The sequence below is a fragment of the Schistocerca serialis genome, chromosome 1 (assembly GCF_023864345.2).
Source record: "Schistocerca serialis cubense isolate TAMUIC-IGC-003099 chromosome 1, iqSchSeri2.2, whole genome shotgun sequence".
In the NCBI taxonomy this organism is placed as follows: Eukaryota; Metazoa; Arthropoda; class Insecta; order Orthoptera; family Acrididae; genus Schistocerca; species Schistocerca serialis.
In genome coordinates, this window is record NC_064638.1 from 491,364,667 (window position 1) to 491,390,711 (window position 26,045).

General features: G+C 42.1%; 1 protein-coding gene across 1 annotated transcript in view; it reads right to left on the minus strand.

Annotated features, from left to right (window-relative positions):
• Positions 1 to 25,369, minus strand: part of LOC126473936 (60S ribosomal protein L28) — a 28,183-nt gene extending 2,814 nt beyond the window's left edge. Inside the window, exons 1-2 of the mRNA XM_050101299.1 lie at positions 25,299 to 25,369; positions 19,599 to 19,695 (exon numbers count right to left, since the gene is read on the minus strand). Of these exons, the coding sequence (XP_049957256.1) occupies positions 19,599 to 19,685 (87 nt within the window). The 5' untranslated portion in view covers positions 19,686 to 19,695; positions 25,299 to 25,369. The remainder of the gene's footprint in view (positions 1 to 19,598; positions 19,696 to 25,298) is intronic.
• Positions 25,370 to 26,045: the final 676 nt, after the last annotated feature.

Consider the following 26,045-nt stretch of genomic DNA (forward strand, 5'->3'; position numbering starts at 1 on the left):
CCGAGACTCTGAACTCTGGGCCTTTACTCAGTAATACTCAGTTGGTAGAGCACTTGCCCACGAAAGGCAAAGGACCCGAGTTCGAGTCTCAGTCCGGCATACAGTTTTAATCTGCCAGGAAGTTTCATACCAGTGCACACTCCACTGCAGAGTGAAAATCTCACTCTGGTTATTTTGTTACGTTAGAAATAAGTAGGTGTACCAGAAAATTAATAACTGGTTTTTTACAATCCTAGCAATCTGTTTTTCTTAACAAACCACATTTTAATGGCTTACATGCTTAACATGTGAGCAGACCATTATACATTGTATTTTAACAAAATTATCTCATTAGAAAACTGAACATGAGTCCCGGTTTGGAGTAGATGAAATTTCATGTAATCAAGATTTTTGTTCACCTAACTTCAATAAAAAAAGTTTATCACATGTCAAAAATTCAGGAACATCACAAGAAAATTCCTTTTGTACACTGTTTTAATAATGTGTTGCTGCACATAAAAGTAAAATTGAAACATAGTGCAACTCTTCCAGAAAACACTGATGCCAGTTGCACAGTTGTAACTGAATACTTTGCCTGTTAGTGTGTTGAATCAAGTGTAACATTACACATGCATCTTCTGCCATACACGGCAGACACACCCAAGAACTTTCTCAAGGAGGAGGGGAGGCAGTGAGAAAGATATCTCGTCAGAGAAAAGGTTTCAATTTTTTTTTATTTATAAGAAATTCAGAACTTTCGCAGACAATGTTTGTTTGCTTTGAGAATCTTCTCCAGTAAATGTTCTCTTTTTATTCATAAGACCAATTAATTTCCTTTCAGTGTTTATTTAGGTTTAAATCACTGCTTGCTGAATAACATGAATATGCTACAAAAACCCTAGGCCACTTCACACCCACTGCTTCCCAAAAGCAGTGTCTAAATCTGTAAGTGTAGATATGCCTTTTTATCACCCTATCTGAAGCCTTTGACTGTTTAATAACTTGTGTTGCTCTGCTGCTCCCCATTTGCCGAGTTAAAAATGTGGCCTCCAGATTTTCCTTGAGCACTGTTGGTGAGTCAACTCAGCTGCCTTTGTACCGCTGAAGAGTAAATCTATACCGGATTTTCGGCTCCGTAACTAGATTTACACATCTCTGGCTGCTGTTTTATTCAGGTACTTTGTTGTAAAGTGAAGCCAACTGCATCTTACTTTCCATCAGGACTGGTATCAATTTCTTTTTATCAAATATTCTAGATAAAGCAGAAATCATTGAGATGTGAAGAATAGTAAGGAAAAACTAATGTCAAAATAAGCAATAATGCCTCCAATGACAACGTGAAAGTCTTTTACAATAAAGTCAACAGCATTCTTACATTACAACAAGATAATTGATGGCTCACCAGAACCTGAAAAATCTGGAACTGATACTGAAACACTTAGGATGAAGGCTCAGTTTAATTACAAATTTGATTGGGAAGAAACTTAACTGTCCACTTAACCACACACTACTTGCCTCTGAAAACTCAACTAGGAAACAATCCAACAATTATGTCATTCTTATAAGTAATTAGGTTTGTGCATAAAGTTTTAGTGTTTTGTTTCGTATGGTGGTGTTCCAGTTGCTATGTTTATTTACCAATTGTCATTTTTTACTTATAGTTCTGTTTTTTTATTTTACATGCTGTTATATGGAGATAATGAGTGGGGCTGTGGACACTAGAAAGTGGAGTGCCAAGAAGACAAATCTGAACATTTCCAACATTCTTCTGTTCAATAGAGGGATGACAGCAGCAGATGCAGCCACAAACAATTGCACCATATGTGCAGAAAATGCCACTGGACAGAGCACACCAAGAAAATGGTTTTCTTGTTTTGAGGAGGATTGTTTTGATATTAGTGACACTCCATGTTCAGGAAGACTTTCAGCAATGGTAAAGGTAATTCAAACACATTAATCCACAATGATCTCCATCAATGTACTCAAGAACTGGCAAATGTGACTGACTGGTCATCCCACAATCGTGCGACATTTGTATGCAATAGGAAAGGTTCAAAGATTGGGTGTATGGGTACCACATGCTTTAAGCCAAATCACAAGGCATCTCTGCATGCTCATCAACTGGCTAGTGAAAAAACACCAACCATTCCTATCCAGTATTATTACTGGTGACAAAGCATCTTTATGTAAAAATAAGGAAAATAATGGCTGAGCCCAACCAAACCAACAACTCACTGTACAAAGACTTGTGCGCATCCACAAGAAATGTCATCGATTAATTGATTAACTGAGAGGGGTTATGGGACCAAATGGCGAGGTCCTCAGTCCCACAATGTCTAAGTCATAGGAGAAAGAGGGTCTGCGAAAAGTAGACAGATCCAGTCAGGGTAGTCAAATTATAAAATAATAAACATTAAACACACACAGGAAAAGACATAAAAGGTGAGAATCTAAAAACTGGAAAAAGGAGGAGACGGTCATGGGGTCACAGACCGAGAAGACTTTTTTTAAGTCCGAGCCACAACCAAACTGCCCCTGCTCCAAGAATAAAATAGGAGAAGAATCATGAGTCCTCCATGGGCTCAAGTACCTTCAACAGAGGGGAGATCAAACCAGACGGACTGAAAATGGGGGAGAACAAAGCGGTCATGGGGACGCAGCTTTGTTTCCTGAAGACAGAAGATGACCAGCGAGCAGGATCTTAAGAAGATCGACAATACATCCCGATTGGCTCGAATGCCGCGGATATTCCAGTGGATAATGGACATAGGGTGAACAGAAAATGGAGGAATGTGACCAAGGTTGCCGTCAACGACTGCTCAGAGCTTGCGACCGACAGCATGGAATGGCATTCAGCCGAAGGCAGAAGATCCTGATCCATAGGTTGTTCAGGAGCAGCTCCTGCCACCAGCGATCGGCCGGTTGATCGGCATCCAGCAGTGCACCTCGGCGACACAGAAGACGGCCTAGGGCGATTTCCGCCAGGTGGTGCTGTAGATGGGACACGCCTCGGCAGAGGAGGAGATGAACTGAATTTCTTAGTAGCCTTCATGGAAATATGATGTTTAGATGAAGGAGGAACCGATGGTTGTGAAGTGGTTGGGGTACGTAAAAAAATCTTCATGAGTATGCTCTTTTTTCGAAGTCTTGGTGTCTGACTTTTGGGCTCGAGATTTAGCAGAACCCGCCATAGAGTGTGCAGGCGAGAGTGGTGAGGTTGAACGGGCGATCTTTGCACTGGCCGATCTGACAGCCGTTGCACTAAAGGTGACGTCGCAAGTCTGCGTGGCCGCCTCCTTTGTTGGCCGAGGAAAAGCAAGGACAGTGCTGTATTTTCCTGTCTGAGGCACGGTGGGCTGTCGACTGGCGAATAATTTTCGAGTAGCGAAGGTCAACACCTTTTCCTTCACTCTGATTTCCTGGATGAGCTTTTCGTCTTTAAAAACGGGGCAATCTTGAGAGGAAGCAGCGTGGTCACCCATACAGTTGATGCAGCGAGGGGATGGAGGTGGACAAGCACCCTCATGGGCATCCTTGCCACACGTAACACATTTGGCCGGATTGGAACAGGACTGGCTGGTGTGATTGAACCGCTGACACCGATAGCAATGCGTAGGGTTTGGGACGTAAGGGCGAACGGAAATTCTCATAGCCTGCTTTGATTTTCGATGGGAGTCGAACTTTGTCAAATGTCAAGAAGACAGTGTGGGTTGGAATGATGTTCGTGTCAACCCTTTTCATAACTATGAACAGCCGTTACGCCCTGGTCAGACAGGTAGTGCTGAATTTCTTCGTCAGACAATCCATCAAGGGAGTGTGTATAAACGACTCCACGCGAGGAATTTAAAGTGCAACCCGGACAGGGAAGGTGTGGAGCAGTGAAGTACACAGCAATTTTTGTGCCTGGAGGGCACTGACTGTTTCTAACAACAAGGTGCCATTCCGTAATCTGGAACAAGACTTTACAGGAGCTGCAATTGCGTCGACACCTTTCTGAATAATGAAAGAGTTGACCGTGGAGAAGTCGTGACCTTCGTCAGACCGAGAAACAACAAGGAACTGTGGCAACGATGGAAGAACTGTCTGTGGCTGAGACTCAGTGAACTTACACTTGTGAGCAGACATAGTGGAAGGTGAGGAAACCATTGCGGAAGAATCCCCCATGATTACCGTCGTCTCTGATGGTGCGCTCCTCCCTTGCGGGTGCCCTCTCTGAGGGCACTCCCGCCTTAGGTGATTGTTCACACCTCAGGTCACACCTCCCGACAAACGGACAGAGGGACCAATCGGCACTTTCGGAAGGTATCAGCTCGGGTAATCACCCCTCCCTGGGCCTGGCCGTTACCAGGGGGTACGTACATGTCCTACCTGTCTACCCGGGGCGGGGAATTACGCGTTACCCCGTCACCGGCTATGCACAAAAATGCGTGGGTCGGCCTTCAGACACGCACAGGGAGGAAGAAAGAGAAAGGTAAAAACAAAGAAAGGGAAAGGAAAGGAAAGGAAAGGAAAGGAGAGAGGTCTCAAACGCCGCAGCGGAGAAAAGGGTAAAGAGAAGAGGGAAGGAAAAGAGGGGCAGAAAGGATGAAGACATACAAGCAGAGAAGGCGAAGAATGCGTTACATTTACGAGCGTCCGTCTCTGGACGTAGGCACAAACCATACTCCCAGAGGGGGAGAAAGGGAAGGAAAGAGCCACAGGTGAGGGGAGGAGGGGTGAAGATGGGGGATAGGGAAGGGTGCGGAAAGGGAAGGTATGCAGCCCGGAAAGGAAGGAAGGAAGGCCACATTAGCTCGGGGTCCCGTGCTCGCTACGCATGTATCCACGAAAGAGTTGTGGACCCCCTGGGGGGAAATGTGTGAATGGCAATTGTGTAAGAGAGTGTCTCCATTGGAGGTGTACACGGTGAATCCCCACTTTTGTGAGACTATCAACAGGACTAGTGCGAAAGGCACCAATAGCCAGATACACCCCACAATGCTGGACAGGGTCAAGGAGTTTCATAGTGGAAGAAGCTACTGAGCCATAAACCTGACTACCATAATCTAGTCTGGACAAGACCAGAGCATGGTAATGATGGAGAAGAGTGGAATGGTCTGCACCCCAAGATGTGTTGGCCAGAAGGCGGAGAGCATTAACTTCCGCATACATGTACTCTTGAGGTGGCTAAAGTGAAGCAGCCACGTCAGCTTGTTATCAAAAAGAAATCCAAAGAAACAGGACTGGACTACAACATTGAGGAGCTGGTTGCCTAAATAAAATTCTGGATTGGGGGGTGTACTGTGGGTCGACAACAAAGATGCATAATTAGCATTTTGGAGGAAGAAAACGAAGCCGTGGGCGGTGGCCCACACAGAGGCCGGTGGACCTTGGAGCTGGCGCTCAGCAGATCCTACGGAGTGGGAGCTGCACCAGATGCAAACTCATCGACATACAATGCCAGGGTAACCAGAGGCCCAACAGAGGTCACAAGCCCATTGATGGCAACGAGAAAGAGTGGGACACTAAGCACAGAACCCTGTGGGATACCATTCTCCTGGTTCTCAGGGGCACTGCGTGAAGTGTCAACTTGAACCCATAAAAGCCAGTGAGAGAAAAACATGCAGATAAAAATCAGAAGGGGACCATTTTTTTTTTTTTTTTTTTGGTAGGGTTTAAGGGCGCTCAACTGCTGAGGTCATTAGCGCCCAGTCACTGGTGTTAGAGCACAAGGAACCTGCTAAAACTCAAGGGGATGGGGGGACATCAAAAGGACCGGACAAAGAAGCAGATGAAATAAGTAAAAGGTTAAATGTCTTTGGTCAAGCCAGTTAAAGTTATAAAACGCAGAAGACGAGCAGCTGCTCGAGCGTCATCAGCTAAAACATCCGGTAAGGTAGATGGCAGGGACAGGACAACACGAAATTGACTAAAACGGGGACACGACAATAAAACATGGCGCACCGTTAATGCCTGACCACAAGGGCACTGTGGGGCTGGGTCACCAGAGAGCAGGTAGCGGTGGCTAAACCGGCAATGCCCAATCCGCAACCTGGTCAGAAGGACCTCCTCGCGCCGAGATGGTCGGGAGGAAGTTGTCCAAGCAGTTGGGAGCGGTTTTACTGCCCGGAGCTTGTTTCCTTGGAGGGATGACCAAGCATCCCACCACAAGGACACAAGCCTCCTACATACATCCCCACAAACGTCAGATGACGGGACACAATGGGAGGCTGGGCGAGGCTGGAGGACTGCAGCCTTGGCTGCAGCATCCGCAGCCTCATTCCCAGGCACTCCTACATGTCCGGGGACCCACAGAAGGCTGACAGAACCGCCATTATCAGCGAAACAATGGAGGGACTGCCGTATTCGGTGAATCAAGGGATGGACCGGATAGGGAGCCCCAAGGCTCTGAAGAGCACTGAGTGAGTCAGTGCAGAGGACATACGATGAATGGCGGTGGCGGCGGGCATACTGAATGGCCTGATGGAGAGCAAAAAGCTCGGCCGTAAAGCTGGAACATTGGTCAAGGAGCCGGTATTTAAAGGTGGCGGTCCCGACGACAAAGGCACAGCCGACACCATCGTCAGTTTTGGAGCCATCGGTGTAAATAAAGGTGTGACCAGCAAGTCGAGCACGAAGTTCGACAAACCGTGAGCAATACACAGCAGCCGGAGTACCCTCCTTCGGGAGTGAGCTGAGGTCGAGATAAATACGAACCGGAGCCTGGAGCCAAGGTGGTGTCGGGCTCTCACCCTCTCTGAAGGTGGTAGGGAGGGCAAAATCCAATTGTCGAAGCAGGCGACGAAAGCGGACTCCGGGGGGCAGCAGGGCAGACACATATAACCCGTACTGACGGTCGAGAGAATCAGCGAAGAAGGACTTGTAAGAGGGGTGGTCGGGCATAGACAACAGCCGGCAGGCATACCGACACAGCAGTATGTCGCGCCGGTAGGTCAACGGTAACTCGGCAGCTTCAGCGTAAAGACTCTCGACAGGACTAGTGTAGAAGGCTCCGGTCGCAAGACGTATCCCCCGATGGTGGATGGAGTTGAGCCGGCGTAAGAGGGATGGCCGAGCGGACGAGTAGACGAAGCTCCCATAATCCAGCTTCGATCGGACTATGGACCGATACAAGCGAAGCAGGACAGTGCGATCCGCTCCCCAAGATGAACCGCTAAGAACTCTGAGGACATTAAGGGAACGTGTACAACGGGCCGCCAAATAAGAGACATGTGGAGACCAACACAGTTTCCGGTCCAACGTGAGCCCTAGAAACTTAGTTGTGTCCACGAATGGGAGAACAACGGGACCAAGATGTAAGGATGGCGGAAGGAACGCTTTATATCGCCAAAAGTTGATACAAACCGTCTTCTCCTCAGAGAACCGGAAGCCATTTGCCACGCTCCATGAGTAGAGGCTGTCTAGACAACGCTGGAGGCAGCGCTCCAGGAGGCATGTTCTCTGGGCACTGCAGTAGATCGCGAAGTCATCGACAAAGAGAGAGCCTGAGACATTAGGTGGAATGCAATCCATAATTGGATTGATCGCGATGGCAAAAAGGGCTACGCTCAAGACGGAGCCCTGAGGCACTCCGTTCTCCTGGAGGAAGACGTCGGACAATACGGAACCCACACGTACCCTAAACTTTCGATCCGTTAAAAAGGAATCAATAAAAAGGGGCAGACGACCGCGTAGGCCCCACTTGTGCATAGTGCGGAGGATACCTCCTCTCCAACAGGTATCATAAGCCTTCTCCAAGTCGAAGAACACGGCGACCGTTTGGCGCCTTCGCAAAAAGTTGTTCATGATGAATGTCGACAAGGTCACAAGGTGGTCAACAGCGGAGCGGCGGCGACGAAAGCCGCATTGGACATTAGTAAGTAGTCGTCGAGATTCAAGAATCCAAACTAACCGAGCATTAACCATGCGCTCCATCACCTTACAGACACAGCTTGTAAGAGAAATGGGGCGGTAACTAGAAGGAAGGTGTCTATCCTTCCCGGGTTTGGGTATAGGAACAACAACGGCGTCACGCCAACGCATGGGGACCTGACCTTCGGTCCAGACGCGATTGTAGGTACGAAGAAGGAAGCTTTTGCCCGCCGGAGAAAGGTGGGCCAGCATCTGAACGTGAATGGCATCTGGCCCCGGAGCAGAGGACCGGGACAGTGCAAGCGCACGTTCGAGTTCCCGCATGGTAAAGGGGGCATTGTAAGTCTCCAGATTCAGCGAGTGGAAGGAAGGTCGCCGAGCCTCGTCTGCCTCTTTCCTGGGAAGGAAGGCAGGATGGTAATGGGCGGAGCTTGAAACCTCCGCGAAAAAGCGGCCAAAGGCGTTGGAGACAGCCACAGGATCAACAAGGACCTCATTACCTGAGGTCAGGCCAGGTACTGAGGAGTGGGCCTTAATGCCCGACAGCCGGCGCAGGCTACCCCAAACAACGGAAGAGGGAGTAAAACTGGTAAAGGAGCTCGTGAAAGAGGCCCAGCAAGCTTTTTTGCTGTCTTTGATGACTCTACGGCATTGCGCACGGAGTCGTTTGTATTCAATACAATTCGCCAACGTAGGATGGCGGCGAAAGGTGCGTAAAGCACGTCGTCGAGCACGGATAGCGTCCCTACAAGCCTCGTTCCACCAGGGGACGGAAACGCGACGGGAAGAAGAAGTAGTACGAGGTATGGAACGTTCGGCAGCATTGATGATAACAGCCGTGAGGTATTCGACCTGACTGTCACAACTGGAAAAATCGCGGTCCGGAAAGGTCGCCAGGGAGGAGTAAAGTCCCCAGTCAGCTTTCAGTATGTTCCAGCGCGAAGGACGTGGGGATGGGGTGTGGTGCAGGAGACGAACGACACAGGGGAAGTGGTCGCTCGAATAGGTGTCAGAAAGGACATACCACTCGAACCGACGGGCAAGAGTGGTAGAACAGATCGAGAGGTCCAAGTGGGAGTAGGTATGAGTAGAGTCCGAGAGGAAAGTCGGGGCGCCGGTATTGAGGCAGACAAGATTGAGATGGTTGAAGACATCCGCCAAGAGTGAGCCTCTTTGACAGGATGCAGGAGAGCCCCAAAGGGGATGATGGGCATTGAAGTCGCCAAACAATAAGAACGGCGGGGGAAGCTGATCGATCAGGTCAGCCCGACTAACAGCAGATGACGGTGGAGTGTAGACGGTACAAACGGAAAAAGTAAAAGCAGAAAGAGTAATGCGGATAGCTATTGCTTGGAGTGGGGTGGTCAATGGGATGGGATGGTAATATACATCGTCTCGAACGAGCAACATGACCCCACCATGAGCTGGGATACCGTCCACAGGGGCGAGGTCATACCGCTCCGAGGTATAGTGGGAAAAGGCAATACGGTCAGTCGGGCGCAACTTTGTTTCCTGGAGACCAAGGACGAGCGGACAGTGCAGGCGGAGGAGCAGTTGTAATTCCTCCCGATTAGATCGAATACCCCTTATGTTCCAATGAAACAACGCCATTGCTAGTCAAAAAGTTGGGGGAACGAGACTGGGAAGAGCTGGTCACCTCAGAAGGGGACCATGGAAGCCCCAGTCATGGAAGGTAACTAAAAAATGATGGCATAAAGCCATGTCATGTGCCTTATCAAAGAAGACCGCAACAAGGTGCCAGCAGTGAGTAAAAGCCTGTCGGATAGCTGATTCCGATCGGAGAAAGAACAGTTGGAGATCGCCCTGCCCAGAAGCCACACAGACAGGGACAAAAGGCCCCAAGGTTTGAATACCCAATATAATCTGAAGCTGACCATCCATTTGAGCAATTTACAAAGCACATTCATCATGCTAATTGGGCAGTAGCTGTCTAGTCGTTGGGTTTTTCCCCGGCTGAAGGACATGGATAACTATACTGTCTCACCATTGTGACAGGAAAGCATCCGTGAGCCAGATGTGGTTGAAAACCCTGAGGAGCTGTTGCCTCTGGGGAACATCTAAGTGTTTGATCATCTGGTTGTGGATGGAACCTGGACCCTATTCTGTATACCGATTGGTGCAGTAGGTTAGCCTCGGTTAGTGACATTTTCGGGTCTTTATCCAAAGTTCCTGTTCAGTAAGCTTCTGAGACCTGTTACCAATCGGTCCTCCTGACAAATTTTCAACAACTACAGGGAGGTTTTGAATTTCGGTATGGCTCTCTTTCAGTTTGGTTTGGTTTATTTACACCTGGAATTTGTTATTTTAAACATATTGAGCCGTTTTAGCTCCGGATTTAGTGATTGTGTTACTAGGGTGTATACATGGACAAGAAAAAAATTCCCGGATTTTTCTCAGATTTCCCGGTTAAAAATACACTTTCTCCCAGGTCACAGTATATTTTCCTTTATCAATCCTTTGAATGGTTATGGTTTTATACAAGAGCGTACAATTTCCCAGCACTTTAGAAAACTAAACTCACTCAGGGAAAAAGACATGCTTTGGAAATATCTTTGATGTGCAGCAACATGTACACTGCGTATTTTCGTATTACGAAAGCATACTCCATTCCATCAAACACCGCATGCTACTTTCTGAATCACTGAAATACAGATTTCGATGCGCTTTTGTAAGCCATTCATAGCTCATGTCACATGATCTCTCCAGCTGATGACAGCGGATATTCTGAGCACAGGACACGTGATGTAGTCAGCCAACAGCAACATCACTTAAGTAGCATAAACACACAAACAGGGAAAATCAGTAGTTTAAATTAATATACATAGTGTTGCTACAAGAAAAGCAAAGCTTTCGCATATAATATTGATCAAGCTGCAAGAGAAGGTAAGCTTTCGCATATATCACAACACAAATAAGCCAGTAAAATTTTTAATAATGACAAATGCCTGATCTTCAGGGTTCAAAATTCTTCTAAATGGCTCGTCATCAAAGACTTGATTTTTAAATGAGAGTCAAACTCTCTGATTTAATAAATTCATGGTACATTCTTGCACATAGCTCAACTTATCTAAAAGGATATTTTCTTTGAAATTAACGCTTTTCAAACCACCATTCGCAATATTTTCCCGCAACCTGTTAAAAGTAGGTTCGTTTCAGCAATTGCCAAAGAGCGCAGATAACAAGCGACACAGTGCTTGGGTAGCTATCAAAATGTAGGAAGCCCGTATGTATGTGTAAAACATTGAAAGATCATAATTTATATCATAAAAGAAAAACATCACAGAGGATACTGCAAGAGCATCGGAATTTCGTGAACCATATTAAAATGTGCACATTTTAAGTGCATACTTAAAAGGCACATTCGTGTATCCAGATTCCCAATGAAGTAGACCTCAACCTGATATTAAGCTTTCCCGTGTGGTTTTTGGGATGTAAATTTTCTTGGAGCACCAGTACTGTATTATATCATGTTTGGTTCTTTATTATGGCCTATGTGCTAGAAAATGAAAACGTGCACTTGAAATGCAGCGAACAGTTGAAACTAGCCAGTACTGTGGAATTAAACATTTGGTTTCAAATACATTGACTGCCTCTGCGGAAAAGGTTAACAAAAATCAAATTTCTTTAGCAAACAGACAAAAATAACTTCATTGTACCGCAAGGCAATTAATGCTTGACTGTCAGAAAGGTGGAAATAAAATTTAAAAAAATGGCTCTGAGCACTATGGGACTTAACTTCTGAGGTCATCAGTCCCCTAGAGCTTACAACTACTTGAACCGAACTAACTTAAGGACATCTCACAGATCCATGCCCGAGGCAGGATTCGAACCTGCGACCGTAGTAGTCGCACGGTTCCAGACTGAAGCACCTAGAACCACTCGGCCACACCAGCCGGCGAAATAAAATAAAATCTGAAACTAATGACATATTTCAGCCATCCGCAATTATGTGAATGTGTTTTAATTCACCTGATAGCTCACGGTCACAGATATCCTTTTTGTTTTCATTTGATGTGAGAGTAAACGAAGGGGAAACAGCAAAGTCACTAAATGTAAACACGGGTCACGTGGAGACTACTCACTATAACTCAAGACTGCTCAGCGCATCAATCCCAAATCTACAATGTTTGTGAACCGGGTCAATACTAAAATAATCGAATTTTCAAAATATGTTAATGTTGTAGAGCGCAACTTTCTGGAGAGTCAAACATAAAACATATGTATTCGAGGAAATGTAAGACATTATTTGGTTTTAAGTATGCCAAACTGCAGTGCCACACCTCTTCATAAAACATTTTTCTACCGCACGTCCAAACTATATTCAGGAATGAATGAGATTTTCACTCCGCAGCGGAGTGTGCGCTGATATGAAACTTCCTGGCAGATTAAAACTGTGTGCCCGACCGAGACTCGAACTCGGGACCTTTGCCTTTCGCGGGCAAGAGCTCTACCATCTGAGATACCGAAGCACGACTCACGACCGGTACCCACAACTTTACTTCTGCCAGTACCTCGTCTCCTACCTTCCAAACTTTACAGAAGCTCTCCTGCGAACCTTGCAGAAAGGCAAAGGTCCCGAGTTCGAGTCTCGGTCGGGCACACAGTTTTAATCTGCCAGGAAGTTTTATATTCAGGAGCGTGGAAATTGAAATGTCCTGTGGTGCCTCTCCTGCTCCCAGTCGGCCAGTTTGACAGCCTGCTCCTCTTTAAAAAATCTCGCAATTAATAGCGGATGGGATTATTTGTAATCGAGAGAGAACAAGAACTCTTTAGAAAATCTGAACTGTTTATTGCCTATTAGTTAATAACTTGCTGTTTTGTGTGACATACAATTAAATATACAATAATACAACTAATACTGACAAGAGATAAGCAAGAAATTACACATTTCTCAAACCTTAGCTCCTAGCATTTTTTTCTCTCTCTAATCTTGCTACAGCTTTACATGGCGTGCTTTCCTTTCTGCGAAAGGATCTATTACCTCAAAGTTCATCAAACGTTTTGCTACATGAAAAATAGAAATGTTGTAACATAATACTGAAAAAGCTGTTAATACAAATAATACCCAAGACTGGTGTGGTTTCACAATCTGATTACGTCTATTTTGTCACTGTCTGCTAGATAAAACAAAATAGGCCTTTCTAATATGGCAGCAATTTTGTAACACACCAAATAAAGGAGACTTTTGGCACAAATGGCCATTTTTTATAACACGACAGAATACAATCCAATAAGTACCAATATCAAATGCCTATTAGGCCCACTACAAGAATAAATCTGTATGTTAGGAAATAGTTTCACATTTCATCCATACGCACCAGCTTATCAAGCACGAGATCAAAAAGTAGTATTACGAAATTTTTATATAAATTTGGAATCATCTTATTCTGCCATAATTTGTGTGATGTCCACGTTTCTTCTCCTTCCTCGTGCTAACAATCTTTTCATGAATTCTGTAGCTATTGCTGCCACTGTCAAAAATTTGTTCGCCAATTAACTTCACTAACCCTGCCAGAATCCCACGATTATTTTCCGGTTAGGCATTATTACGTGTTCAAACAACATGTTTTCTGTGTTACTTCCAAAATAGAACTTCCGCGGCTGCTAGCCGGGGACTGGACTACTACTGGTCCTTACTAGTGTAGCGATCTGGTCAAAAATTGTCAAAATTTCTTTTTCTTGGATACACTGAGAAGATCTTTTTCACCCGTTATTCCTGTCAGTTGTTTATTTCCATCCTGGTAGTCTGAATCTACGGATTTCCCTAGTAATTATAACAACGCTGATCATTCGCAAACCCAATCAAACACATAGACAGCGATTGGCATTCATCCATTCGGCTTTACTCCCCAGCTCGTATAGCCCCATCCCTTTTTGTCTGCGGAAAGTTTATTGCTAAATGCGACGAGGATTCTCCTGACAGACACCACGCACGCTATGCATGCATTCAAAAGTCAACTTATGATTCATTCAGAAATGAACTTAAAATGTGTTCAAAAATGTTCAAAAACCAACAGGGAAGCGTTTCAAAATCATATGAATAATCAATAGATAAACATGTGCTGGATGCTTTGGCAAAAGAAGTTTTTTCCTTAAGAATACGAATTTGGCGCCCCCTTTTTGCGGTAGCATCTAGCTGCGACTGCTTGCCCAGCCAACATCCACATTCCTGTTGCCAGAAGCGGAAGAATCTACTGCTCAAACATGACAACTGCGTATGAACCCGCACATAACTGCTAAAACAAATCTAATGCAATTGCGACTTCACGCTCATTGGAGGCAATTTGTTGTTATGAAGCACTGCATAGTCCTCCTAAAGCCTTTGACAAGTTTCAATTGGCAGGCGCTTGCATGAGCACTGTGTCGTCGTCGTATATGGTGCATTTCGTTTGCAATTAAGTTATTTTCATTTTTTCTCTTGTTTATGTTTTATTGTTGGAGTATTATTCTGCAGTAGCGGGATACAGTAATATCGTTTAAGAGTATCGGTTCTCACCAGTCAAAATTACAAAAATTTAACTGAAAACTAAAGCAATGAAAAATTCCTGGAATTTTAAAAATATCCCGCGTTTTTCCCGGTTTTCTCCCAGATGAAAAAATTCCCAGGTTTTTTCCGGATCTCACAGGTCGTATACACCCTGGTTACTGAAGAATCTCCGGGATGCAACTGGGTGAAAAGTGAGTACATAATAGACTTTTTCCTTTGTTAGAACTATGATTTGTATTGTTATTGGGATCGACAAACAGTTTAAATCAATATTCTCACTAAATACCTGTTATGTAATTACATGATTAAAAATTCATTAAATTTCCTATATAACTCTGCGTACTTTTTTCCACAAATGGTCAAGTTAATGATTATCGAAATGTGTTTAAAACTTTTATGTAACAATGCGAAGGAATTTTGTGAAGCCTGATCAAGGAAACCTTCCAAAATTTTGTGCATTTATGGCTCATGCCCGCATCATTCAGCAACAGTCAGCCTGCATCTCTCTCAACTGGAAATACACGGAATAAAGTGCTGGAGACAAGCAGGTTGTTGTAGCACAGTGGGTAAGGCAACGAAGTGCCATGTCAAAAGCCATAGGTTCGCATATCTCTGAGTATCAACATATTTTTTCTCCTCTTCGGATTTGAAACACATTCTGAGACTTCATTATTTGTTAAAGTAAAGCATTTTTCTGATATATTCATTATTTACACCTAAGAGCGCACTTTCTCAGTAATGAGAGTCTTGGATTTCTCGACTTCCATTATGTTTAAGAAAAGAAAGAAGAAACTGCTGGGTGTGAAATAAATGACAGTGACATACTTTTTCCCGTCAAAAATCACAATTTTTTTCTGAATATGTAGCAATTTCCAAGTGTGAGGTCAGACAGGAATCTAAGAGCACAACTTAAATTACTGTGAATGAAACTAGCAGCTATTGTCTTTATACTATGGCCTGTCACAAGTATTTATATATGATCAAATCCTGAACAACAGTAGACGAATCCTTAACAGTAGACAGAGATGAAAGATTCCTGCCACAATATTTTTAGACTATACCATATATGAAACATTCATTAAATGCAAGTTATAAACTACAATGAACTTCTATAGCCGCACTCGCCACACACTCTCAAAAAGACTTTTCAATTTTGTTTTTACGAACCAAATCAATAATATATCATATGGGGAAGCAGGCTACTTCATCATCTGAATTTCTAGGAGTGGGGTACAACCACATTCTATGCATGTTCTTAATTCTTTGACACTAACAATTTTTCAGGTTCGTGGACATGTGTTCCATCTATGCAACTAACTGAAGGCAGTTTATTGTCATACGCAATTCGCTTCTTTTATTTGTGAAGCATCTTCACAAATAAAAGAAGCAAAATGGGTTTGGCAATAAAGAAACTGCCTTCTAATTAGTTGCATAGACGAACAAGACCTCCACGAATTTTGAAACAACCACGGAACGACAAAAAACAGAAAAAATGAAGAATTCTTAGAGTTTCTATAAATGTATTTGTACAATGTGGTACTACACTCCATTCTTAAGTCATATCACAAAACAGAAAATCCAAAACAAGATGATGTGAATGAGAGTAAAATGACAATATGACATTTTCAAGAACACCGTCAATATATCGTTATCATGCATTCATGGAAGCACGTGGTCAGTGAAATTTATACAGCATTAAACCACACTTTTTGGTACTGTGAAGAATAGCATGCCTGTATCAGCTGCTAGCCACTTCGGGTTCGTGCCACTGTCACGCTGCAGTGCACATGCACGTGTCTTGAGGCAGATTACTTTTGATTGGTTGGCACCAGGAGAACTAACAACAGCGTTTCAGTTCCCTAGGACCATTCGGTATTCTTACCAAATGCTTACAGAATAATGTTGGGGCTCTCCTTCGAAAACAATACTTTTCGGTGCACTGGAGTACCAAACCAATCGGCAAAATGGTGGAAAAATACAGAATAGGCCTTTGTCTATTGAAGTGCTAAGAGCTTGCAACAATTCCCATTCAGTGAAGGATGCATTATTGGGTTTAATGTGGTACGAGATGAAACAGGGGGGGGGGGGGGGGGGGTCTGCTGGAGAAAGGTATTAAGGTAGGAAGAGGATGATGATGCCACCGCAAAGTGTGTCACGAAGTGTTCCGCAGAGACCGATGGATCAGTGCACAGGGCACCCTGAAGGTTTAGGCCCCGAACAGTCAACTGTTGCTGGCAGCCCAGAATGTTACGGAGTTTGGCCCATACCTGCGATGAAGAGACATACGTCCCAGGGAGGAAACATAGCACTCTCAGCATTCCTTTTTACGCTGCTTAATAAGGCAATGAGCCTTAGCACGGGGACACTTAAACGTCAGCAAGGTGGCCTGTGAAGGGTGCCACAAATCATTGCAGCACCTGTCGGCAGTCCTGGACAGCAAATACAACTTCCTTGGTCCACCACGGTACCGGTCTACAGGGACAGCAATACCAGCAGCATGAAGAATAGTGGCAGAGATGCCTTGCAGTGTCAAAGTGGACAGCAGACATATATGAAGGCCAAATTGGCCCTGCAGAATGCCCAATGTAGGGGGTCTGTGCCTGGTGGCAGCAGGGGAATGATAGTATCACCAGAAATTGGTCACTGTCACAGAGGTCATCATGGGACAAAAAGGAAGACCTATCAGAATGTGTACTTATCACATCAGGGCAGTGACTGAGTAAGGGATGTTTGTGTGAACCAACAACCGTAGAGCTGCCTGTCAACCAACTAATGGCAATAGGGCAATCCCATGGCCAATCGGAGCGCATGGCACCAAGTTTCCGTAGTTTGAAAATGGTGCGCTGTCAACCTACACAACATTAGTAATTTTGGTTCCTACTGGCATCAGCTATCCGGAATTAAAATTTCATGACAATTTTTCTCCATCCTGTATGATTGATGACTAAAGTATCTTATGTGTATCTGTGGTGTTTATTAAACTTATGGAAAAATGCTACAAATGTATGCGCCAATCCGGAATTTTTCACAGAAGTTAATGTGCTGACAAATAAAAAGAAATGTATGTCTACAGTATTGTGAAGTACATAAAAGTAAAAATACAGCATACATAGCATCAGATCTCAGAAATAATAAATTATCCGTTACCTACACTACTTCTCTACAAGCCATCTCTGTGTGTGGCAGAGGATACTTTGTGTATCAGTGACACTTCCCCTTTCCTTCTGACACTTCCAGGAACATATGATCTTGGAACTTCAATAATAGATCACACTGATGCATAAGGTCGTCCTTGCAACACGTCTCACAAGCTGTGACACTGTCGCGAATAAAACAGCGACCTGTATATGCAATAAGTTTTATTTAATTTACATCTATGGTCACAAACTTTTTGTTAACAGATTATCGGTTTCGGTCTATAATGACCATCATCAGATCTGTTTTATAAAACGAAGTCCTAATGTATTGCAGTCATAGTGGCATAGTCAATTGATTTAACATTTGACAATGCCACTATAGCTTCAGTACATCAGGACTGTTTTTATAAAACAGATCTGATGATGGTCATTATAGACCGAAACCTGTAAACTGTTAACAAAAAGTTTGTGGCCATAGATGTAAATTAAAGGAAACTTGCAGCATGTATCACTGGAATTGGCTCTCTGATGCTTTTGTGCTCACCAATGTACCTGTAATGAAATGTGACCTGCTCTTTGGATCTTCTCTATGTTCTGTATCAATCTGGTACGGTACAGATCCCTGATTGACAATCAACATTCTGAGTATTAAACAAGTGTTTTGTAAGCTACTTCCTTTGTTGATTGACTATTTCCTGAGGATTCCTCCAATGAATGTCAGTCTGGCATCTGTCCTGCCCACAAGTAATTTTATGTGGTCATTCCACTTTCAATTACTCCCTACATATTTTGTGGAAGTAACTGCTTCCAGTGATTGTTATGCAATTGGGTAATCGCACAATGAAGGGTCCATCTGTCTATGAAGAAAATGTTATTTATCTATATTTAAGATTAATTGCCACTCCATTTCAATCCTCCAGTACTGATGTGTCCGCATACAACAGGATCACCTGCAAAAAGACTCGTGGAACTTCCAGCGTTACCTTTAAGGTAATTTACATATATTGTGAAATGTAATGGTGCTGTGACACTGCTGGGAAACAACCAGAGTTATACTTTCAACTCTGGAGGCTTCTCTCCTTTGAGAATGAAATACTGTGTTCTGTTTGCTAAAAAGTATTCAGTCACATCAGTCGTCTAATATTCTATACACTCATTTTGTTCATTAGGCAGCAGTGTTTAATTTTATTGAATGCCTTCCTGTAATCAATGAAACCAGTATCTACCTGTTTGCCTGTATCTATTGCTTTCTGAGTCTCATGGGCAACCAGAGCGAACTGGGTTTCACACAATCATTTTCCAAGACTATGTTCATTCCTAAAAATGATTTTCAGCCTCCAGAAACATAACACACAAGCAAAAATATGTTTCAAAATTCCACAACACACTGTCATCAAGAGACATTAGCCTATAGTTTTGTGCACCTGTTCAATGCTCCTCCTTGGAAACTGGAATAACCCATGCTTTTTTACCAATCATTAGGAACATTTCTCTTCTGCAGAGACCTACAATACACTAAAGTTAGTAGATGGTCACGTTTTTCATAAACTCTATGTAGAACTGAACCAATACACGACAAACAGTTCAGTAACACTCATCAGCACCTACCTTTTGTGGAATTGGAATTATCCCATTATTGAAATCTGACACTGTCATTTTGCAAACAGATGGAATAGTTGTCATGGCTGGCTTTGTCAAGAATTTCAACAATTTTCTGGGAATATCATCATACCAGGTGCCTAGTTCCAACAAAGGTCTTTCAGTGCCCCACCAAATTCTCGCTGTATCACCTCAAATGACCCATTACCTCTTCCCTTTCTGTAACACTAAGTTTCTTTTGTTTAACAGACTTCTTTCAGCATTCCCTTCTTTGCTTAGCACCAATTTTCTAAGCTCTTGATATTCACATCTCAAGAATCTTGAAAGATCCTCAATAAGAAAATCCAATATTCAGAAGTTAACTAAAAGTACTTTTGAAAGTTTTCAAGAAAAACCCTACGACTTTGATGAAAGTGGCAGAAATAATCCTTACAGTAATAAATTAGTATTAAAAGATTGTTTTAAGAAACATTGGTGTAGCCTGTTTCAAACAATTTGTATTACAGTAAATACCAATCACTAACCGTACTGAATGGTTTGTTGATGTTCCTTTTCTTCAGGAGATACGCATTGTTGTTCCGGATGATCATCCATGATAAATGAGACGACATTTTACTTCACCTGAAAAGAATTTTAAGTTACACATGTTCAGAATGTTGTAACAGGTAATATGCAGCCATTTCACAATAATTAAAATTACCCCACCATTAAGATGGCAACAAATTTTGTTCAACGCGAATGTTCTATTTTGAGCATCAACACTTTCAAATAGTTTTTATAAATGCATGAATTGTAATTTTAAATTACATGAATATTTCTGGTACATGAGTTATGAAGGTGAAATGTAAATACGATAAAGGATGACAGCCAAAAACAGTTGCAGGATAAAAATTTATTAAAATTTCTTGACCAAGGTTTCCGTACATATAAATATACCTTCATCAGAAGTAAAAAATCCTGAACAGGAAGACACTTTCATTAGAAAAGCCATAGCATCGGAAGTGAAAAACAAAAAGCTTAAGTAACAGTGAAATTACCGAAGTAATACAGGCACAAAATCTTTAGCTACTTACTGAAATTACATTATGTAATGGAGATTAATAAAACAATTATGCCAAAGGCGTCATCAATAATTGAGACATCTTCTCCATTTGTACAACATGAGTATGGGCACAGGGTCAAAGCAAACAGTTTAGCACCATTACTTCGCCTATGAACTATCGAGACAAGAGTGTGAAAGCACTAGGGCAGATGGTTTCGCCAAGAGAGGGCACTTGTATGTGCCAGACACTCGCGTATATTAAAATCCATGAATACATACATAAGCGCATCAAAAATTATTAAAAGTTGTGTTAATTCCAACTTTCTGTCATAATAAATAAAACGTATCAGGCCATTTAAAAACATTTATGTAAAATAGGAAATATAGAACCAATTTACCTGTGTCCTAGTGTCAAACAGATAAAGCTTGCACTATGGAACATCTAACGAGAGAGGGCACTAGTGTAATGCACGAGAATCTCGCGTAACGTAGGCGGTGAAATACATACTAGCGAAAACAACCAAAATGTTATAATAAAACGATACCATCTGTCGTCGTGAATTAGTAATTTTTTATGCGCTTATGTATGTATTCATGGATTTTAATATGCGCGAGTGTCTGGCACATACAAGTGCCCTCTCTCGGCGAAACCATCTGCCCTAGTGCTTTCACACTCTTGTCTCGATAGTTCATAGGCGAAGTAATGGTGCTAAACTGTTTGCTTTGACCCTGTGCCCATAGTCATGTTGTACAAATGGAGATGATGTCTCAATTATTGACGACGCCTTTGGCATAATTGTTTTATTAAACTCCATTACATGATGTAATTTCAGTAAGTAACTAAAGATTTTGTGCCTGTATTACTTTGGTAATTTCACTGTTACTTAAGCTTTTGTTTCTCACTTCCAATGCTATGGCTTTTCTAATGAAAGTGTCTTCCTGTTCAGGATTTTTTTTACTTCTGATGAAGGTATATTTATATGTACCGAAACCTTGGTCAAGAAATTTTAATAAATTTTTATCCTGCAACTGTTTTTGGCTGTCATCCTTTATCGTGAAGAAATTCAACAGTTGCTGTTGCAGCCATGTTTAAAGTCTTGAAATGTAAATACATTCAGGCAGGAGAGATTAAGTCCCCCCCCCCCCCCCCCAAAAAAAACACAGTTCCACAATACAAATGCAGTACAGTGAAGTTAAAAAGAGGGGAATAGACATTCAATTTACAGAGGAATTACCTTGCTTAATGTAACCTGTACGATTCTCCCTAATATTAACTACAACAGGCTAGTTTCGTACACGAAAGATTCTGGGAGAATTTCAGGATGGATTTCGGCCTAATAGGTCAATAACAGATCAAATATTTGTGCTGAGGCAAATACATGAAAAGCTGTACGAGTATAATATTCATCTTCATAACCTGTACGTACACTTCAAGTGGGCCTTCAACAGTCTTGATAGGGCAGAAAAGCTAAATGATTTGCTAGTACTTAATATACCATCTAAGTATGTTTCCCCTTATCCAAGCAACATTAGCTGGTCCACAGCTGCAGCACAGGTGGATGGCAAATTCAGTAAATGACTGGTAATATAAGCACAAAGTCAACCCACAAATGTGCATATGCTGATGTAGCAATATTAGAGGAGTTTCACTAGAGAGAATAAGTGCTGAAAGAAGTCACCCTATCCAGGTCTTGTTATTAATGGAATGAAGACCAAGTACGTGGATTTCATCAGGAAGTAAAATAATGATTTGGATAAACTATCAGCTGCTGGTTTCAATTTTTAACATATGCAGATCTGACTGGGATCTAATATTAATAGGGCAAATTCCATGTCAAACGAAAACGTCACATAAGTGGTAATAGATATTTCTGCACATTTAACTTGTTGGTATTTACTACTTCAATTTTGCATGGTTATAATCAGGCCAGTTGTAACCTACAGATGTGAAACATTGACAAGTACTGATGAACAGCAGCTCAGGATATTTGAATGCTGGCTTCTGCACAAGATATATGTGAAGTTCAGGATAATGGTTTCTGGAGTTTCAGAACAATGAGCTGGATCACTTAATACAAGATGACATTTTTTAAGACTAATAAAAAGTTGGAGAAGACCCTAGCATGGACATGCCCTTAGCATGGATACTGGACGAACTAAAGTTTCTGAATGAAGGCCACCTGGAAGACAGAAATGCCACAAAAGAAGTGGACACACAATAAGGAAAGACATAAAATCCCTTCAAGCTTCAAAGGATGGCAGAGAACTGCACTAGAGGGCAAAACATATGAAACTTTAAGAGGCAAAGACCCATGCAGGGTTGTATTGCCATGAAAATTAGATTAATAAGGCAAGTTCAGTTCATGAAAATATACAGAAAAAGTGAAGCTGTCATCAATTTGAAGGCTGCTCTGAACACCACAGTGCCTTTATTAGACATGGTTCTATTACAAAGGGTAGGCAGTTAATTTACTCCAACTCACTTCACCAGGCAATTACAACAGTTTAATGGGAATTGCAAAATAACATGGAGATAACACCATGTTTTCTGGTGCATATTACATACCCAACTGTTCATGTAAAATGAAACTAGAGAGGTACAGGGTATACACTAAAATCATCTTATACTGCAATAAGGAAAGCCAGTTTCTTTCACAGAATGGGAAATCACAGGTGTGAGCTGTGGTTATTTTATAAACAGGTCGTAAGAGGTATATAGAGAAACTTCTAAAGAGTCCAGCCAACAAATTCATTCAAAAATATAAAATCATAACTTACATGTGGGTCCAGAGCAACAACAGCATAGACTTTTCCAGGCACACAGATCTCACAACAGAAACGATGCTTTTTATCACAAGTTATTCAAATTTCACTTATCTCAGCCTATAGTACAGCATATTAAACCATATTTCCTTGACACGGTAGCCATCTGAAAATGTCTTTATATCCCACATAATACCAATGACAACTCAACCACAGTTCTTTTCTACAGCATCGGACAAAGAATTTAAATCTGAACGTAAACGTCTGAGTTCACTTCCATTACATAACAGTTTTGTTCGAATGAAGAAAATACTATTGTTCATCTACTGCATATTTTCAAATTCATATTCAGAATAATTTACTCCAAGATCTCATTGTGCAGTTAAGACTAATACTGTTGCCAGTTTGGCAAGGATTACTTTCACATACTGTAGCTGCCAAATATACCATGGGTCAACAGAAGCATCCCATTCCACCCGTCTGCTTTGAGGCCTGATGTTAGGGTGTTGTGGTGTGACATTACGGTGCGGAGATTATGATTTGGTTGAATTTGTAGATCTCATCTTGTGTTTGATGGCGCCGTGTGTGTGTGTGTGTGTGTGTGTGTGTGTGTGTGTGTGTGTGTGTGAGAGAGAGAGAGAGAGAGAGAGAGAGAGAGAGAGAGAGAGAGAGAGATATGGCCGACATACTTTTCTGTGCTGACAGCACTTCTTGGTGGTAAATAATTGCTTTTGGGTCTATTTTTCTCGAGTTGTACCGTCTTGTGTATTGAATGTGTTTTAATTTATTTACTGGTAACACTTTTGCAGACAAGATCACACCATTCCTCCATCTGGTGGGAAAAAAAGCAATTGTGTGTGTGTGAATAACTATATACCCACTAGTCTAAGATAGGTTGGGAAGTGACAATTCAGATAAAAGTTGGCAAAGCCACAATTTTTTAGCACAAATGTAAAAACACTGATCACAAGTACAGCTAAATGCATGTGTCTAGAGACTACTGAACAAATTTTTTGAAATTCAAGTGTATGTTTGGGGGGTGGGGTGGAAAAGTAACTCAACTAAACTATTTGCACTATAAAACTTATGCACTGCAGACTACAGTTTTGAAAATACATGTCAACATAGTCTGGTAAATGGAGCATCATATCAGGCAAGGTGACATGGTAAAGAACGTGCCATACTATATCTACTGGACATTACAGTTTGCAACACATTCAACACTCTACGAGGTAATTCATGCATTGAATAAGAAAATTGGGACTAATTAACAGAAATGGAAAGGTTCTAATCGCAGCAGAAACACGTTTACATTTAATATACACTTTCTGGCATCATACAGAAAACATGTCTGATAGCACTAGCCACCAGAAATAATTTTCCAACAGTGGATATTGGCACTCTGTTGGCAATAGCGTCACATGGAGATTTCCATTCTGTGCGCGTACTCACCCACAGAGAGGGGCTCATGTTCAATAATACAAACAGTCTTCGATTAGTTAATCTGTTTCGCATATTCAGGAACACTGCATTACATAAGCCGTATTCGAAAAGTCTTAAAAAACAATTATAAAATTACGAAATTAATGTTATGCTTTGTTGTGTTTCTCCTTCAGTTTAAACAGAAAGCCTGTAAACCGCAACAAGATTTTAAACAATTTCCGACATTTACCGATCAAAACCTAGATCACAAGGTTTTTAAAATTATACCCATTATCATCTTATAATAATCATGAATTAACAGATGTCACACCATGAGCCTGCACTAACCTGACTCGAGAAACTTACAATTACTGCAAGAGACGGTTTTCCCAACCCAATTATGATGAATAAGCATAAGAGAAATTATATAGGGGCAATAAAATAAGTACATAAGTAATTATTAAAGCGGGGGGGGGGGGGGGGAGCGTCGGTTAATTTATAATTAACACGACGAAAGGCCGGGGGGGGGGTGGGTGGGGGGGGGGAGGTGGATCGTCGGGTAATATATAATTAACAGGACGAATGGCTACACGTAAGAGGAACTTACGTTCACAAATATACTAACTAAAGCAATTTAAAAGTGTCAACAGTACCTGCAACCAGAGGCTTTCGAACAAACAACGGCTAAGTGCACACCAAAATTATGAATAAAATTAAGACAATAGATTACAAAGCTACAGTATAAATGATAAGATATGGACACACTTTGTACCAACTCCGAGTAAAACAAATAAGTAGAGCAATGTGTAACTAAATATTTCTCACACATGTATAAAAATTGCTACCGCATTTTATATACACACACGTGATTAAATCCCTATTACACGAAAAATAGCATGTGGTTATATATCACGTACTATTACAATCAAACTTCTTTACAACTAATTACTTATAAAATTTGTATCTACATAAATATACCACATGCATAAATACTTACCTCACCACCACACTCCCTAACGGAAACGGAAGAACAATATGCCGCAACATCGCAGTGGTCGTCAAAATTCACTTTGGCCAAAGACAACACAACCAGCACGAAATGCAATGACGTGTCCCAATGATCTTCAATTGGTGTTTCCACCAGTTCATAGGCGTTCAACAATATTGTCAAACTCTCAATACATTGACAGTCTGAGGGCATGTATTGGCTTCTTGTCAGTACCAGAAATATTGATGAGCAGTATTGATGGACTTAAAAATAAACTCAGTACTGAACGTGCGAGGTCAAATATTAACGGTTCGACAATATTCTTCATTCGGATGTTGACAGAGCTTCAGGAACCAGCCACACGATGTTAGTGTGGACGGTTTATTTTTTTTCAGTTCGCAGTTGTATATGTCATACATCGGATACCATTTTTAAGCAGTCTTTTAACAAAAAAGAATTTTGTTAGGGCTATGCAAGAGTAATAATAGTATATGCACTTTGGGATGGTTAAAGGAGGATTCTCTACTAGAGTCCTTGCTTCATTCATTGGTAAATATTAAACATATTGTTGTGTTACGTTGCGGTTTTGAAAAACGGCCTCTTTTCGAAAAATATATATGCAGTGACAAGTATGACGCCTGCGAAATGCGTGTCAGTTTCACCAAATTATCACAAAGCATAAAAATGAGTTTTACGCTGATTCCCTGAACAGGTCCTTGCCAGGCAGATATAGCTGCTTCATACGTTTCCACAGAA